The sequence below is a fragment of the Scheffersomyces stipitis genome, chromosome 4, assembly GCF_000209165.1.
Source record: "Scheffersomyces stipitis CBS 6054 chromosome 4, complete sequence".
Lineage (NCBI taxonomy): Eukaryota > Fungi > Ascomycota > Pichiomycetes > Serinales > Debaryomycetaceae > Scheffersomyces > Scheffersomyces stipitis.
In genome coordinates, this window is record NC_009044.1 from 130,888 (window position 1) to 147,774 (window position 16,887).

At 40.9% G+C, this 16,887-nt stretch overlaps 6 protein-coding genes across 6 annotated transcripts; 2 read left to right on the forward strand and 4 right to left on the reverse strand. All coding sequences in view use genetic code 12, as the record gives it.

The window, feature by feature from the left end:
* Positions 1-36: 36 nt before the first annotated feature.
* Positions 37-3,473, reverse strand: CNH1 (Na+/H+ antiporter; the record flags this gene model as incomplete). Its single annotated transcript, XM_001384288.1, is given in 7 exon segments — positions 37-173; positions 345-1,079; positions 1,122-1,207; positions 1,232-1,238; positions 1,311-1,386; positions 1,405-2,847; positions 3,396-3,473. The coding sequence occupies 7 exon segments, from the start codon at positions 3,414-3,416 to the stop codon at positions 37-39; spliced, it is 2,505 nt and encodes an 834-aa protein (XP_001384325.1).
* A 2,983-nt stretch (positions 3,474-6,456) lies between these two features.
* VMA6 (vacuolar ATPase V0 domain subunit d (36 kDa)) lies at positions 6,457-8,306 on the reverse strand (the record flags this gene model as incomplete). Its single annotated transcript, XM_001384289.1, has 1 exon — positions 6,457-8,306. One exon carries the CDS (start codon positions 8,304-8,306, stop codon positions 7,251-7,253), a length of 1,056 nt encoding a protein of 351 aa, XP_001384326.2.
* A 548-nt stretch (positions 8,307-8,854) lies between these two features.
* On the forward strand, positions 8,855-10,222 carry PICST_58899 (predicted protein; the record flags this gene model as incomplete). Its single annotated transcript, XM_001383949.1, is given in 3 exon segments — positions 8,855-9,624; positions 9,640-10,001; positions 10,017-10,222. 3 exon segments carry the CDS (start codon positions 8,855-8,857, stop codon positions 10,220-10,222), a joined length of 1,338 nt encoding a protein of 445 aa, XP_001383986.2.
* A 131-nt stretch (positions 10,223-10,353) lies between these two features.
* Positions 10,354-12,624, reverse strand: RIS1 (SNF2 family DNA-dependent ATPase; the record flags this gene model as incomplete). Its single annotated transcript, XM_001384290.1, has 2 exons — positions 10,354-11,263; positions 11,387-12,624. Coding segments are annotated over 2 exons (2,148 nt in total), but the record flags the coding sequence as incomplete, so codon positions are not given.
* A 2,008-nt stretch (positions 12,625-14,632) lies between these two features.
* PICST_71939 (predicted protein) lies at positions 14,633-15,393 on the reverse strand. Its single transcript, XM_001384291.1, has one exon. The coding sequence runs from the start codon at positions 15,354-15,356 to the stop codon at positions 14,739-14,741; it is 618 nt and encodes a 205-aa protein (XP_001384328.1). The 5' UTR covers positions 15,357-15,393; the 3' UTR covers positions 14,633-14,738.
* A 306-nt stretch (positions 15,394-15,699) lies between these two features.
* On the forward strand, positions 15,700-16,821 carry PICST_31183 (predicted protein; the record flags this gene model as incomplete). Its single annotated transcript, XM_001383950.1, has 1 exon — positions 15,700-16,821. The coding sequence occupies one exon, from the start codon at positions 15,700-15,702 to the stop codon at positions 16,819-16,821; it is 1,122 nt and encodes a 373-aa protein (XP_001383987.2).
* Positions 16,822-16,887: the final 66 nt, after the last annotated feature.

Consider the following 16,887-nt stretch of genomic DNA (forward strand, 5'->3'; position numbering starts at 1 on the left):
TAATGCAAATGGGTATAGATGTAGCTAATAAATAAATCACTCTTCTTCATCATCGTGATCCCTATGGGTGGTAGGCAATTTGCCCAATGCTTCCAATCTTCTTCTCTTTTCCACAGCTGTTTCCTGAAGGTCGTCTGAATCCTCTTCTTCGGAATCCTCCGAGGCTTCAGATACTTCTGAAACTTCATCTGATTGCACAGATACTTCGTCATCGTCATCCTCCTCCTCAGAATCTTCCAGTATATCGAGCGGACCAGGTGACGTTGGCCTTTTACGAGATTCTTTTTTACTTGGCAATTTTGATTTTGATTCTATGGTTGGGACTTTTGATTTTTGGTCTGTACCTTTGGACTTAGCCAACATATCTGCCAATTTACTCTCTAGTTTGACTTGCGCTCTGGCACCGCTCAAGGCAGAGTCTATACCTGGTTCGTCCTTTTGGACAATCAATTTGTTTTCAGAGGCCTTTCCATCGTCGATTTTAATGACAGGTACAGCAGGTAAGTTTTCGGGTTCCTTGCCTTTAAGCCCGAAGAACTGGAGACTAGCAGCAACTACAGATCCGGTTCTCTTTCTAGATTGAGTAGGGCTGATGGAATGAGGATGGCGGTTGACCTTGTATCTTCTTATTATTTCACCATCCTCGTTTTCTATGACAATGACGTCGTCGATTTGATGAGCATATACCTTTCTGTGATTAGGATCGTTCTTTCTGTAGTATGTGCGTTTCTTGTAGCCTGAAATTGTTCTCGACAACTTCTTGCTGATCGGTGACTCTTCTGATTGATCTCCGTCAGAAGAAACATCTGCCGAATCGTACTGAGACAAATGACGACGAAGTGAATCCATGGAGTGGATACTCAAGTTATCATCAAGACGAGAGCTAGCATTGCTCTTGACTTTATTCAAACTCAAGGACTCCACAATTTCACCACGTTGGTCTTCAATGATAAGTTGGTTTCCTTCAGCATAAGCTGTGGTAGGAACAGAGAGAGTCTTTTCTTCTTCCGTTGGTAATCTCTCACCGTACTGAGACTTACCGGATTGCTTTTCGTTTGGATTAAAGGGCAATTTCTCATCTTGATATTGTCCCCAAGATTGCGAAGAACTTTCGTCATAACTCTCTTTTGTTGGGGTATCTTGAGTAGATTGAGGAACTCTTGATGGAGTTCTTCCTAGCTGCAACACTTCTGTTTGTGGTCTTTGCCTTTCCAAAGTTGGACTTGACAACAAATCACCTTCACGATCATTGGTAGCTACTCTAGACAATGTCTTCTTGATTCTTGAACTAGGACCCTTCTTCTTCTTACTCTTCTTGTTCTTTCTTCTCTTAGCACCTCCAGCGGGCCTGACCTTTATTCCACTGGTTTCAACAGCAGTACTTGGCTGAGCATTGGTATCCACACTAGGAGCAAGCGTGTCCACTCTGTGCAAAGAGAAGGAAGTAGACACTTTATCCAATTTCTGCAATCTTGACATCCAAGCAGGACCCTGGTCTTGGTTATCAGTTATGGTGAATGACATGGTAATGGCCATTCTGTTAAGACGCTTACCCAACGTTAAAACAGCTACAGACGATCCATGGACCACGATAGACGTGATAACTATAAAGCAAATCAAGGGCCAGATGGTAGCAAGTAGTTGGTAATGAGGGTGCGATTTATCTGGCAAATGGGCCAAAGGAGTCTCTTCGTGCGTGTAATGGGCTTCCAAGTCTTTACGAGCCAAGATGGCTGCAAATAAAGCACCGACTCCGATTGGTCCAAAATGGCCACAGAACAATGCTTCTCTCCACGTCTTGACATCAGGAGTGAACGGTTTCAAAGCTATTACGGCTGGCAATCTTCTCAAGAAAATGACCACTACAGCAAGAACCACCAATCTCCAAGCGTTCAAACCAAGACTTCCATCGTTGAACTGGGGCCATGGTACAATGGCACCGAAGTAGACAAAAAAGGCCAAGTTCAACAACAAGTCGATTACCGTAGAAACATGCGATTCCTCTGTCTTTTTGGCGAAGTCACCGTTCCAGCCAAAGGCTGTACCAGCAGCAAACGAAACCAACAAGTCATCGACCCCCAACATGGACCCAATACCAGCGGAGTTAAATGCCAAAAACACAAAGATCGCAAGAAACGATTCACGATCGATCAAGTTTTTCTGCTCAGCGAATGCTACAAGTTTTCTAAGTACATAGCCTAGCACTGCACCGAGGATACAGCCGAAGATACATTCCCACAAGATCGTGAGCAAGATCCAGTCCTTGAGCACTACTCCCACATTGCTGCCGTGGATTACGATGTTCAACGAAAGAAAGATGAAGGGGAAAGCCATCCCATCGTTACAGCCGGATTCAGCCGATAACAAGTTTCTCAAATGACCCGGTACTCTTTCTGCAAACTTACCCTTACCAACAACAGCAGCTGCCAACACAGGGTCAGTAGCAGTGACACAAGCAGCCACCAAAAGAGCATCTGAGAAGTTAAAGTGTGGAATGAGAACCCATACAAAGAGCCCTACCACTAGCCAGCCACATGTCATTACAGGCAACAAAAAGATAGCCACCGACAACCAGTGCTTCTTCATGTACTTCCTAGGCAATTCTACGGCCACGGCTACGATTTGGATACATAAGACTATTCGACTTATCTCCAAGGTGATGTGATCTGTGTTTCCCCAAGTGACTGGGTCAAACCAGCCAAGACAATGCGGACCAAGAATTAATCCTGCTATAGTCGCTACAGTGGCTTCACCAATATAAAGTCTCTCCTTGACAAACAACGATACAAGCGAAAAGAGGGTGGAGAATATCCCCACACACGCATAGGCGATGTGCACATCCTCTAGCTGAGTAGGTTAGTATAAAGTTGAAAAAATGTACGAAATGAAGAAAGTATAATATTCAAGAAAATGAATCCTGGATGAAGATAAGGACCAAGACGATGATGGAATAAGAATAGAGAGCTGGTTCGTAAGAAGACTCGCTAACCTTTTCTGGACGTGTCATCGATAAATAATAATACACCCTCTGGGAGTACGTATGGTACAGCTTCACAGTATCTTGGGATAAACGATCCTTTCAGTTTCTGTTCTTGATATGCACGGTAGGCCTGACACATTTCAGTTTTCTTGGACCTTTCACTTTTCTTGTCTGTCAAAGCAATTGTCTTCAAATTGAAAAGCTATTCATTCTTCGCTGTATTCTTTGCGATGACCCATCTATCCGATTAATCCGTTCCAAGCCTCACTTGATCCAGTCGTCTGTTCTGGCTTCTTCGCATGCCAATACAAAACTTTACTCTTCATCTTCTATTTGGAACACAACCGCCCAGTCTGTCTGTTTTCTTGACACTATCACTCTTCAAAAAAGCTTAGCCTAAAAAGAAAGTACTTACCTCTAGCTGACTCCAGACCATGGTACTGTGTGTGATTCTAGATCGCCTCTGGCGTTGTCAGATGTTTTTAAACGTGAGTAAACGAAGTCTCTGAGACTTTCTATGCGGTCTATACAATTCAGGAAAAGAAGCTGAGATATAAATTAATTTGGAGATATCAGATTGCCTGCTGCTGCTATGATTTTTATTATTGTCGGTTTTGATTACTGCGGTATCTGCAGAACTGCATGCTGGTGATGTACCGCTGCATGCACGTGACGTCAATTTCAGTCGTTCTTGTTGTGGACTTTCTAGGAAAAGAGCTGTTTACTCTAGGAACAGTGTCTTTTCGGCAGGTGGATTCTGCTGACCTTCTGGTTGTGGCCGAATGGCCCAACGCGACACATGGTTCGGTCCACAGTAGGCTCTGGCTACATGTACGAAAACCTTCGGTATTGTTCTCCGTCCCACTATATGCACAGTCAATTCCCATTAGACCCCCCATACAGGCCACAGAGCAATATTTTTTCTGATTAGTTGCATATCTTCAACTGATAAAGGTTTATTAGCAGCCTCAATATTAATTGGAATCTTCGTTATCAGACTAATAAAGATTTCCAACACAAAACTCACAAGCTTCAAACCTATCCTATTCGCGAAAGCTACCTGATTCTACGTGAAAATCTGCTTTATTCCAGCCCATCGTGTCGACCAAGACTTTTCGTCCAGACTGTATTGTACTCAGCGCTGGTTCTTGGCAGATCCGTAGAGCCAGAGTGTACCATCTTTGAGCCGTAGAACCCCTCCTCGAGGCAATACTAATTTATTTGTTTCAAACTCCTGTAATTGAACGAAAGATAAGAGTCTGAATTGGCGAAGCGAACCTTGTTGTGATAGAGTTGTCTCGTTTCATTGTTGAAACAGTGTTAGTTATTAAATTGTGATATTTTTCGGAGCACAAAATCTCCGCCATACCATTTTTTATTAGTACAATCTGTGAGACAACGAAATGTAATTACTTCTCTCAGCACACACATTGTCTCCGCCTTGTATATCTGCCTAAGCTGAGAAATGGATACTTTTGGACTTCACGTGTTCGTAGAAACTGTAAGCCAGATCAGTAACAAGCCAGATCAGTAACGAGTGTTCCAGCATTGACCAAGCCACAGAAAATTCAGAACGTTTCTGGTCTAATATACGATTGGATTCAAAATCACCGGTTTAGAGCATTGAGTTAGGTTGCAATGTTGTAATATTACACAATGCTTTATAATTAAGGCTCTTAAATGTAGGAGTTTGCAACTTGGCTAGTCGATCTTGGTACACAATAACTCGGATACCTTATCTACCAGTTCAGCACATCTTTGCTACGCGATTGGGAACTGTACACTTAAATTAGTTTAGCAGTACACACAGAAGAATTGCACTTATTCGTCAAGACTTATAACATCACAAGTGTGATTCGCCTGAGCAAATAGAGATCAAAACCATTTACTTCTCCTATGTTTAATGGTTGTTAATGAACGCTGAAAAAGTCGGACTCCGGCAATATGAATCAATGTGAATTGCCAGTAAACTTTTAGGCAAATTACAGGGCCACGAGCTCCAACAATCAGGAAGTAGTAACAATAAATAATCTAATAAGCATTAATTTTTGATATACAAGAGTCACTTTGGAACAACAGGATGATACATTCTACCATTGTGTGGAAGCTTCTCCCTGAAGCTAGGAAGAATGAGCTCGGTCTTTTTGGAACTCTTCAACATTGTGATCCTGTTTGCATGGCTTCTTTTTAGGAAAGCCAGCTTCATGTTATGGCTGCCATTTTGGAGGTAATTTCTGTGATCAGCGAAACAAACTGGTGGGGCTGAACTCAATTTGTGCAAGAAGTATCAACTTAGAACATACGAACTAGGAAGAATAGGCACCCAGGAAAGATAAGAAAGCAAGAACAACCCCAAAAACGACAGTTAAAGGTCAGCATACTCCTCTAAGGCAAAGTGTCAAAACATACACACTTAGATACCATTAATATACCTATCTTTGCCCTTATTTTCCTAGATACTGTTCTTCACCTGTTTTTTCGCAACCATTCATACATAGAAAATACAACAAATATAAACGCGCGTAATTTTTCAAATCTGGAATCCTATTTTTCATCCGTATTTCTCATACTCCACTAGAAATGCTGCTATTTGTCTCTTCTCAAGATGATGAACATAGCTACAATGCCCGAATAGGATCACAGGCTCTTCCACAGTTGAGGTACTCGTTTTCTGGCTCCACTAATCAGATTAACCATCTAGCAGATATATTTTCTGCAATCAACTCCATCAACCACCAGGCACTAATGATCATAAAACCTACGGGAATTCGGATATATGCTGAACATAACCACGTACTGAACGTGTTAGTCACTATAGAGCCCTCTCTTTTCACCCAGTTCAACTTCCTTCTCCATGACTCTTCCACAGGATCATCTCAGACAATTTCTCCTGGAATTACCGAGACAGAAGAACAGGGTAATGTAGCAGAACTCCGGCTTGGTGTAGATATATCGCTTATAGGCGACTCGTTTGCCTCCGTGGCTTCTAGTTTGGGTAGCTCCAAAAGTAAACAGAAGAGTCTGACCGCTGCAACGGGTGTTTCTGCTGTTCCTGGCAACCCCATTCCAGACTCGGTCACTTGCTACATCACTTACGAAGGTGAAGGATATCCTCTTGTAATTGAATTTGAAGACAATCTAATGAGCGAAAAGCTAGAGTTTCTCACCTTCTACACCGATTTGGTATACCCATACGATGACGAAGGTGAAGACGGAGATCAGGATCATTTGGTAGTGAACCACAACGATATCCAGTTTGAACTCATGCTCCGTAGTGACGTCTTTGCCAACCTTCTCCAAGATCTCCAGCAGATTAGCACCCTCGACTTGTACATATATCTCTCAAATGAGAAGCGAACTCTTGGTAATTTGTCATCAAGACAATCTCGCCAACGAGGAGGCCCTGTTTTCTTAGACAACCAGCTCAACTTCATATCAAAAGGTCCCATTGGCCACCTGAAACTTATCTATCCCAACGAGAAGACGATTCTCGAGAAGTTGCTTATTTTCTCGCAAAACAGTGACTCCGAAGGAGATAACATCCCTGTAAATACCTCGCTCATCTCGTGCTACAATTTTGCTACCTTCATTAGAATCTTTCGTGCCGTCAAGATGTCGTCTAAATGTAAGATTCTTAAGGATTTCAATGGTGTTCTTTCAATCCAGGTGCTCTGTAAAAACCCCTACTTGCCCAATTATGCTGGTACGCTCATCAACTTCAACATGTTGGAAGTATCTACTGTAGTTAACGAGATGTACGAAGAAAATGGCAATAGCGGAATCAACATCAACAACCTCTTTGACGACGAAAGCTACGAATATATAAAGAACTACAATTCGTCCAAAAATATCCAGCGAGACATTCTCAATGATGCAAATACCATACAAGAGTACCAACCACTAGCTGAAGAACCACTAGTAGATACAAACCCGAAACTATCATATGCCATGTTGCGGAGTGAGAATCCAGGAGAAATTGCAAACACTGACGAGAATATTCAAATTAATGAGACCATCTACGAGGCTCACCAAGCTGCTAACAGCGCTTCAATCAGAAAGAAGAGAAAGACTACAAATAATGGACAAGTCGACGACGATGGTTCAAATATCAAAAATGTGGGTGGAGCTGTCGAAGTACCGCTTTTCCTATGAAGTCAATGGTTTTGATCTAATGAAGAACTAAATATCGATAAACGTATAGAATGAAATGAAGGCTAAGCTTATAAACTATTAGTATAAGCTAGATACAGTAGACTAGTACAGACTAATACTAGTAGACAGAAATGTAGTTGTCGATTCTGTTCTTCTGGTTCTGGGCAATACACTCGGCGATCCAGGTGACGTTTCTGATTTCCTGTTCTTTGGATCTCAACCATGCCCAAACTGTTGACAATGTGAATTGCTGAGTGAAAGCGTTCTTACAGTACTGCATTTCCAACAAGTAGAACCAGTCCTCCAAGTTCTTAGCTCCGGCACCTGTATCAGACGACTCGCTGAAGATGTCCTTGTACTCACCTACATTTTCGACTATAGCCTTCAACTGTTCAAAGTCGTCGACTTGCGACAACTCGCCATGGTAAGTTGGATATAATTTACCGTAGCTAGGAAACAATGAAAGTTTATCCTCGGGCGACAAGTCCGGATTGTTCAACGAGTTGAGAGCGATGTTGATGACTCTCTTATCAGCCTCAAAGCTCAACAAACGAGCCATAATTTCGTCGTCAGGGTTGCTGAACTCCGTGCCTACAAATTCAACAAACGCCTCTAAGTAGTTTTTGTACAATCTGTTTCTAATGATTTCGATGTTCAAATCGTCCAAATCGTCCACAGTCAAACAGTTCTTGAAAAAAGGAGCCAAAGGGGTATCGATTAAAACAGTGCTGTACAAACTCTCGATGTCGGTAGCAATCGAAAGTGTGGGCAAAGTGTCAAACCACCCCAAAGGATGGCATTTCAGCAAGATTTCTGATCTGTCTCTCTCGTGTAAAGTCCCCGTGATCATCAACGAGACATTGTCTATCATATAGCCATAGCTGATAAAGTCAAGAAACTTGGTAAGCTTGCCCGACGACTGAGTCTTCAAATACTGAAATTGCTGGTACAACTTCTTCAGCAAGTTGTCCTGGATAATACTCGTCAGCAAAGGACCCGATTGCTGAGCTAAGAAGTTGCCGTAGTCTGTGGCAGACAATTGTAATTTCAAATCTTCCAAGTTGTCACACTGGGTCAAATTCACATATTGGTTCGAAGTAAGAAGCCCACTCTTGTAACCTCTGACCACACCTTCGACGTAGCCGTAGTTAACGTTGAAAAAGAGCCCCTCCATTGCTGCAATTGTTGGTGGAAGAAGACGATGCTACACCTTCATTAATATCTTCAGATATCGATAAAGGAAACGATACGAAGTCGTGCACACACCACTATCGTGTTCGACGGCGCTACCACATATCAATTAGCAGATGATAACCCAAGTGGAATCTGTTGAATATTGACTGGATGTTGAACATCTACGGGTGACATTGATATCTGTCTTTCTAACTGTGACTAATCTTGAACTCCTCTGGAGTCTTGTTCTTGTAAGACCAGCAGTTCAGTAGTGAATACGAGTGTATGCAGTACTCATTACAACCTGTCTTAATCAAGTTGCAAAAAGAACAAGCTTCCCATATATCTGATCAGTAAAGGTAAAAACTCATATAAAGGAACATTGAGAGCAGTTAGAGCTACTTCCTATTCTCTAATAAAGCATCAACTCCGACATAAATACATTTCAATATAATCACGTGACCAGATTATTTCCAGAGAGCCTACAGTATATGGACACACAGTTGACATTTCCTTCGATATTTCTATTTCTCCTACAAAGTCACCAGTATGTCTTCCATTCTTCTAGAAACCCTCAAGGTAGATCTTCCTGTAGATCTACAGAAGACTATAGACTCGGATCTGCAATTGCGTACAGAATCCGAGAAATTCCTCCAGGATCTTCTCATCAACGACCAATTGTTATCCACAGAAACATACACTACGACAACGAATACGAGCGAATTGAGCGAAAATCATAAACGTACTTTGATTGAAGAGATTGCTGAACTTGATCTGAAGCAGCATGACATAAATCTCAAGTTGGCAGCCATCACAAATGAAAATAGAGACTTTATCATAGATATTAGCCATGATCTCAATTCGTTCAACAAGACCGTAGAAACTGATTACAATCACGAAATCGATGCCATGTTGAAAGTTTTGGACATCGAAGCTCTGAATGGCGTAGCCAGTAATCGTTTCCATGTTCTGATCAATGAGAAACTTACGGATGCGATTAAGATCAACAATTCGATCTTGACCAATATTGATTCTGTACTTGATCTTTTAGAGTTGCCAACTTTGTGCAAGTTGTGCATTCTTCAAGGAAACTACCAGGAGTCATTAGAGATTTCCATTTTGGTCCAGGCGTTGCTCATTAGATTCCCCAAGTTGGTGATCTTCCAAAGAATGCAAGCACAGGTCGAACAGGAGTTGAAGCGTATGGTGCGGGGCTTGATCAAACTCTTGAATACAAACCTCAAACAAAACAACATCTTGAAAATTTTCCAGATCTTGAACAAGCTAGATATCTTAAGCTATGGTTCAGAAAACACCTCGTACAGTAAGTTCAGTTCGAGTAAGTCATCATCTAGAGCTATTTCCACGGCTGATAAGCAGGTCCAGAAGGACAAATTGCTAAAAATCATCTATCTCAGTGCTCGTTTTAAATTCATCACCAGTGAAATTGCAGCCTTGAAACCATTGATAAGTTTCAACAAGCTTTCGTATTTGAAGCGGTTCATTGAAATATACAGAGAGTACATCTTCAATTCTCTATCTATCTACTTCGCTATATTCGGCATTTCGTCCAACTTGTCCAATGCAACATTGGATACTTCTCAAGAGGACAACCTACTCATCAACCAGTTCATAAGAAATCTTGCCTTACTTCTCGTGCAAAATCTAAAGAAATACCTCCCTGAAGTGTTCAGTGGTTCCACCACAGAAGGAGAAGAAACAGAAACAGAACTTGATATACAAAGCAAGAAAAACGGATTGATACTACAAATTATATATCTTTGCAAGTCGCTCTCAAAGTATAAAGTCGACTTCGAGCCCATAATATTGCATGAGTTGGTCTTCCAGCCTGATTCCCTCATTTCTGAACAAGATTGGACTACAAATATTTCCAAGGTAAGGAAGTTTAGAAGCTGATACAATAACACTTCAGTGAATAAGATTCTCTATTGAATACAAATGAAGAAATGAAAGTAAATAATTGTATGCATGCACCCTGTAGTTGGTTATAAGTACAAATTCTCGTAAGTCATAAACACATTTCACTGCTATGTCAAGCTGTTCAAGCCGAACAAGAAACCCAATTCCTTTTGGCCAAGTCTAGACACAGACTTCATGCCCTTCTCGTCTAATGCCGCACCCACCATTTCTCGTTTCCTATCTTGCAACTCCATGATTCTACTCTCGACAGTACCGGCAATTAAGATTCTGTGAACAAATACTTCTCGTTCCTGCCCAATTCTATGAGCTCTATCCATAGCCTGCTCCTCAACATATGGGTTCCAAAACGGATCTATGATAATCACATGAGATGCACATGTCAAAGTCAAACCTACATTACCAGCCTTTAACGACAACAACAATACCTTGACATCTTCCTGGTAGAACCTCTTGATAGTAGAATTCTTATGGTCAATTGTCATGGATCCATCATACCTCAAGAAGTCGATCTCTTCTTTATCTAAAACCAACTTCATGATGTCAAATAAACTGGTGAACTGAGAAAAGACTATAATTTTTTCTCCTGGGTATGACTTGAAAATCTCCCTTAATAGTTCTACACATTTGGAAATCTTGGCCGAAGGAGTCAATCCGTTGTCCCTCTTGACCAATTGCTGAACAAGCTGCATGTTTGTAGGCGTTTTCGAAATTGCATAGTAACGAGTACAAAAGCTTGCTATCTCAGGCAACTCCATTTGATCATGATGAACAAGTTTGAATATCATATAGTCTATTAAAGTAGATTGTTTCACCTTTGTTCCGCATTCCTTACAACGAGCGACGTTAGATTCGCCACTATCATCTTCCAATTGGTCCTCAAAGAAAACTTCTTCACATGACAGACAAATCATGTGTCCGCAATTTGGAAAGATTAACGTATCTTCCAAATTGTTAACAACACTGTAGCAAATAGGACAAGTGAACATGTTATCTTCATCGTTATCGGGGGGATCGTTACTATTATCTTCATTATCGGAATCTTCAACTAAAGACTCCAAGAAGTCATTTGATTCGATTTTGGGCCCGCCAATCTCATTAGAATCATTCTTGATAATCTTCTTGGAAACTCCGCCAGAGTACGCATGATCAAGATGTTTAATTCGCGATATCACACTAGCATCTAACGTGGCTAGTTGTCGTAACATGAATCTCCAATCTATTATTCTTTTCTTACCCAGGTCGCTCTTCCTATCTTTAGCTTTAATCTCCCCGATTTCAACCAAATAGTTGTGGCAACATGCTTGTCTCAAACGAAGTAAAAGAGTCAAGATTCCAGAAGCCATGCCCATTCTTTTCTGTTGCAGCATGATTTTCTTTGCTTTTTTCTTGATACCAGATTCTAAAGAATTATAGAACTCTTGTTCCTCGGTATCGAGTTCGACAAAATCAGAAATCAAATGTTTCTCCGGAAGCGACAAGATCGGCTTTCCGTCAATCAAGGTAGTCTTGGATCTCCGAAGCAAAATTGCTTTCAAAATAGCTCTCAACTTCTTCATACTTTGCGTTTTATCATAGTCATCATACTCTCTGTTTTTTGATTTCAATGGGATAGCAATATCCACGCGAAACCTCTGCTCCTCGTTATATGGCCGTATCTGTAGGAAACGAATGATGGGGTAAAGCTCTTCGACATTGTTTTGCATAGGAGTACCAGACAAGCAGAATCTATAATCTGCCCGTAAGAGAGTGACAGCTCTGGAAGCAAGAGACAACTTGTTCTTAATATTCTGAGCTTCATCTAGGATGATTCGATAAAAAAAGGCTTCCTTGGAAAAAAACGGAGAAACATAACTTCTACCTCCTTCACCATGATGAGGTAGATAGTTGCTCTTTTTCTTATTTACTCCAGTAATCACTTCGCTGAAATGTTTTTTCCATTCTGAAGACAATGTTCCATACGAAGTCATGATGACATCGTATTGAGCTAAGTCCTTGAAAGTAGACAATTGCTTCTTATCATTGCCATGGTAAATGGCTACTTTGACTTGAATATCAGCCTTCACCTTGGACTCGATTTCAGCATCCCACTGTCTCAACAAGGAAACCGGTGCAATGATCAAGGTCGTCTTTCTAGTAGGATCCTTTGATTTGTTAGCCATCAATAAAGCCAAAGTTTGAACTGTCTTACCAAGACCCATATCATCAGCAAGAATACCCCCCTTCGCTTTGGAATTCTCCATTCGAAGTAACCAAGTTAAACCCAACCTTTGGTGCTTCATCAAGTTGATTGAAAGCTCCTTGGGAGTAGGTTCTATTCCTTCTTCCAAATCTTCGTCTGGTTTAATGTTGTCCAATAAATTTTGAAGATCCTTCAGATCCGAATAGATATTTGCTTGATACCCAGAAGGAATAGCAGGATGTTCTTGAAAAGATTGCCCATCATTATAAACTTGTACTGTATCTTGAAAGCCATTTGCGGCACCTTGTCGCTTCAATTCTTGTCGTATACTCCTGAGAGAACGAGTGAGCTCCTGTAACTTTCTGCTGTTGGCAATGACCAAGTTATCACGAATACCTAAACCAACTTTTACATTACGCACTTCAAGCTCTTTTCTTTCTAGCAAATCCCGCATCTGCCCTACCAAATTTTGTGCACCTTGTGTTATTGCTAGACCTAGCTGATTCTTCAAATCTTGCACTCGCTTCAAACCTTCACTGTACATGGCGGAATAAGTAGTTCGTTGTGTTTCACAAGAGCTTAGATTAGCATATGACTTGTTGATCTCCTGTGTTAGCCTACTTTCCTTGTTCTGGAGCTCGCGGATAGCCAATTGGTTCATTGAGAAATCAGAATCAGAAAGATGCGGAACCGGAGCAGGTCTGTTATAGCCAGGAACTATGGCTATATTTCTCTCTATCTCTTCCTCTAACGGATCTCTGTGTCTATTTCTTTCAAACGAAGTCGGTTTGAAACTTCTGCTTCTGACTGCTTCCTGTTCATCTATAATCATCAAATCATCGTCCGAGTCGTCATCCTGGATTGTATTGTTTCCATTTGTAATTGTAGAAGTTCTATCTATAGCGTTGGCAGTTCCATTTGTATGAGTATTTGATGTATTTGATGTATTTGATGTATGATGCTGTGGCTCTGGTAGCGGGTCTTCGTCCGAACTGAGATCTATCACTTCGACTTCCTTGGGGGCTGAAAAAGAGAAGTTGCCTTCAGATTCTACATAGTCCTGAAGCATATCAAAATGCGGGCGAGTAGGAGGAGCGTAAACGACGTTATCTGGATCGCTGTCGACAGTGACAACCAGATGTGAACTTGGATTCTGGAGACTTTGGAGAAGTTGCAAATTTTCATGCAAAACTGGATGACTACGAAAATTCTGAATCTGGGGTATCTGAACTAAATTAGGGCCATTTGGGGGGTTTGGAGTCGAGTTTTCAGAATGAAGCTGGCTGCGGTGAAATGAATTGGAAACGCTGTTGTCTGTGTAGAGTGAATCTAAACGTTGTCTTTTTGCCGTTGGTTCTACTCTGCTATTCAACTGGTTTAATCTTGAATTCGAAGCCACAGACTCAAGCTCGGATCCCGCAGTAGGCGAGTTAAGTTCTGAATCCGGAATACTGGACGCATTTGAATGGAAGGGTCCGTTGAAGAGATCGTCGATGACGGAATAAGTATGAGCTACTTCAGCATCGTTGATACGACTGTTATTAGTGGCACTGTTGTTGCTCTGATTATTGATGGATCCGATCTCATTTCTAGGCTGTATAGTGATTTCGTTTTCACCAGGATCATTCCCGTTATCCTCATCTGAGTCAGACAAGAAAACGATCTGGTCGCTCGCTACGAAGGAGCCGTTCATAGTAGAGTGGGATATCTGGGCTGGATCAGTAGTAAGATTGAATGAAAGAATAATATTCGAAATGTCTTTTGTCTACTGCATAGTTAAACAAATAGAGAGCCATAGTAGATACCGAAGATGCGTGCGGCACCATTACCAAGACAGATGAAATAACTCTAGAGAAAGAATGAAATATACGCGAGAGAGGTATACATCTGAAAACACATGATTTGTTGTTGTTACTTACGAAATGCTTTTGTTCTATATATAATGTAGAAAGAAAATAGCAGTGCATGGCATATTTTCTTTCTGATTTCTCAGATAAGAGAAGTTTCGCAACCAATTATTTAAGATCGATTCTTACAATGAACATCCTATAGAAGCTCTAACAATACTTCCAAAAGAATACAAGAATACTGTACACTATAAGGATTAAATAGGTGGTTGTATGTCAAATATATGGTATAAACAGTATACTCATACTAATAATCTTCTAAATGATAACGACATACTAACAACTACTAGCATTGGCTTCTTACCAACTCACTAAAACATTCCACTCTAGTATTTACACCTACTTGTCATATTTGTACATTAACACGTATTCTATGCTGTTTCATTCTACTTGCTTTTACTCTCATTCAGAGCTTCTCGTTCTCCAAATAATCTCCATTCTCTTCAAGAATCTTATCCAACACAATATCCAACTCAGCCTGGAGTCTCTGGTTGTTCTCACCAAAAGCCAATCCCCTCTGGTAGTCAGCCCTGGCGGCCTCGTAGTTTCCAAGAAAGTAGTTGGCCACACCTCTTCTCAAGAAGTTTTCTGGTGTGCACATCATCATTCCAATCAACATATCAGCATCACTGAATGCCTTCAAGTACTCTTTGGTCTTCAAGTAAGCATCAGCTCTGCTCATGAGAAACAAATTAAGCTCCTGGAGTGTTCCCTGGAAAGACTCAAACTTTTGTCTTCTCGAAATCATCTCTAATCCAATAGAAAACTGTTTGGCAGATTCAGCGAATTTTCCCTGCTTAAATGATTGAACTCCAGATTCGTACATTTTCTTGATCATCATACTCATATCCTTGTTGAAAGTCTGCGGTGAAGGCTGCGGAGGAACATCGCTTCCTGCCGCTATCAATTCCTGGGTTAAAGTATTCAACTGTTTGACTTCAAGAGCTAAACTTTCGTCTCCCACAGAGTCTTCTCCCACACTAATGGCCTTCGACTTGGGATCATATCCTAGAGAAATGCTCATTTTGAATATATGGCTCTTTCTTAGTATCAAATTTCCACCGTAAAGGGCTACAAATATATGAATAGATGCGGAGAAAGTTCAAGTAAAGGTCTACCTGTCCAGTACTATTGAAAATGTATAGCAGTTTCTGATCGTCCATGATCACGTGAACTACGCGAAAAATAGTGTTTATACTGCAGATAACGGCACACATAATCAGCTGTTAATTACTCGGAATGGGTGCAAAATCTAGTCACAGCGCCTATCAAAAATATGGGATGGTTTGGAGTGGAAGAACATCAAGAGACTTTTTTCCAAAAATATAGCCAAAATAATCTTCTCTCACATATATTTGGTCTCTCAGATGGAGTGCCCCTTCGACGACCTGGTCTCGTATGTTTCCAGAGATGTTTCTTCAGCGGGGCTCCAACTGCTCTACAGTGTAACTGAGAACATCAATTTCAGAGAAAGAACTAAGGATGTTGTTTTTCTAGAAGACAAGGACAAGACAACCAATAGAATAATTTCGGCTTCTCTGGCTGCTAAAATAATTGAAATCGAAAAGTATATCGAAAACGGAACCACTCGCTTGATGAAGCTATGGAAACCTTCCAGGAAACATCGAGGGACGCTTATTCTCAGTGAAAAGAACCAAACAGGGAATGTTGAAACAAAAAGCGCTGTTTCTAGTTATCATAGTGCAACACAAACAACTCCTGACCAAAACACAGCTACTCAAAGTGGGGTTTCGGAGGGCTCTGCTAAGAACAATCCACTTCACAATATATCATCTTGTAACTCAATTACATCAAGGCATCTGAAAGAACTGAAACTTCCAGAGCGAGCAGTTCGGTATTTTAGATGGTTTTCAAGATTATTGAAAATGCCCAATTCTGAACCGCAACAGTCGCTGAACTGTTCCGTGGTTTCAGAGTCTGCTTTTATAGAATCTGCCGGTGCCCCTACAATACTTACTTATGATCATCCCTCCCTTCACAACAAGCTAGAACAATACTTTAGAAACAATTCTCAAGAAAATGAAAAGGGATTTGCTCCTCTCCAGCCTGATGAAAATATCACAAACACTTCTGTTCCTGTCTTTCCTATTCTAGGGGTATGGAAGAGAAACAACCTTGATCACACTTTGTGGCTGAGGAAAGACGATTTTCTTATTGATGCATCTAATTGCTTAGACCACGGAAATAGAGGAAGTTCCGAGTTTGAGGATGAAGTATTTTCTCCCCATACCCACCGGCCCAGTTTCAAAGACGTAATTACTATTGAAGGAACAGAGAACCAAGATCCAGAATTGTCTTTGATAGATATTGAGCAGGAGATACGGGAGAATCTTATAAGATCAAGAAGCAGGAGCAGGAGCAGAACAATAAACACGACAGAAAAGGGAATTGGAAAAAAGGTGTCAATGGGATCACTATCTGGCTCTCGTATTCGCTTCTTCCAGCTTGAATCGCCCACAAACAAATAGTATCTGGTAAGAATAGTAACAAATTAAATTTATATAGTACGAATTTGAATTACATTCGCTAAGTAC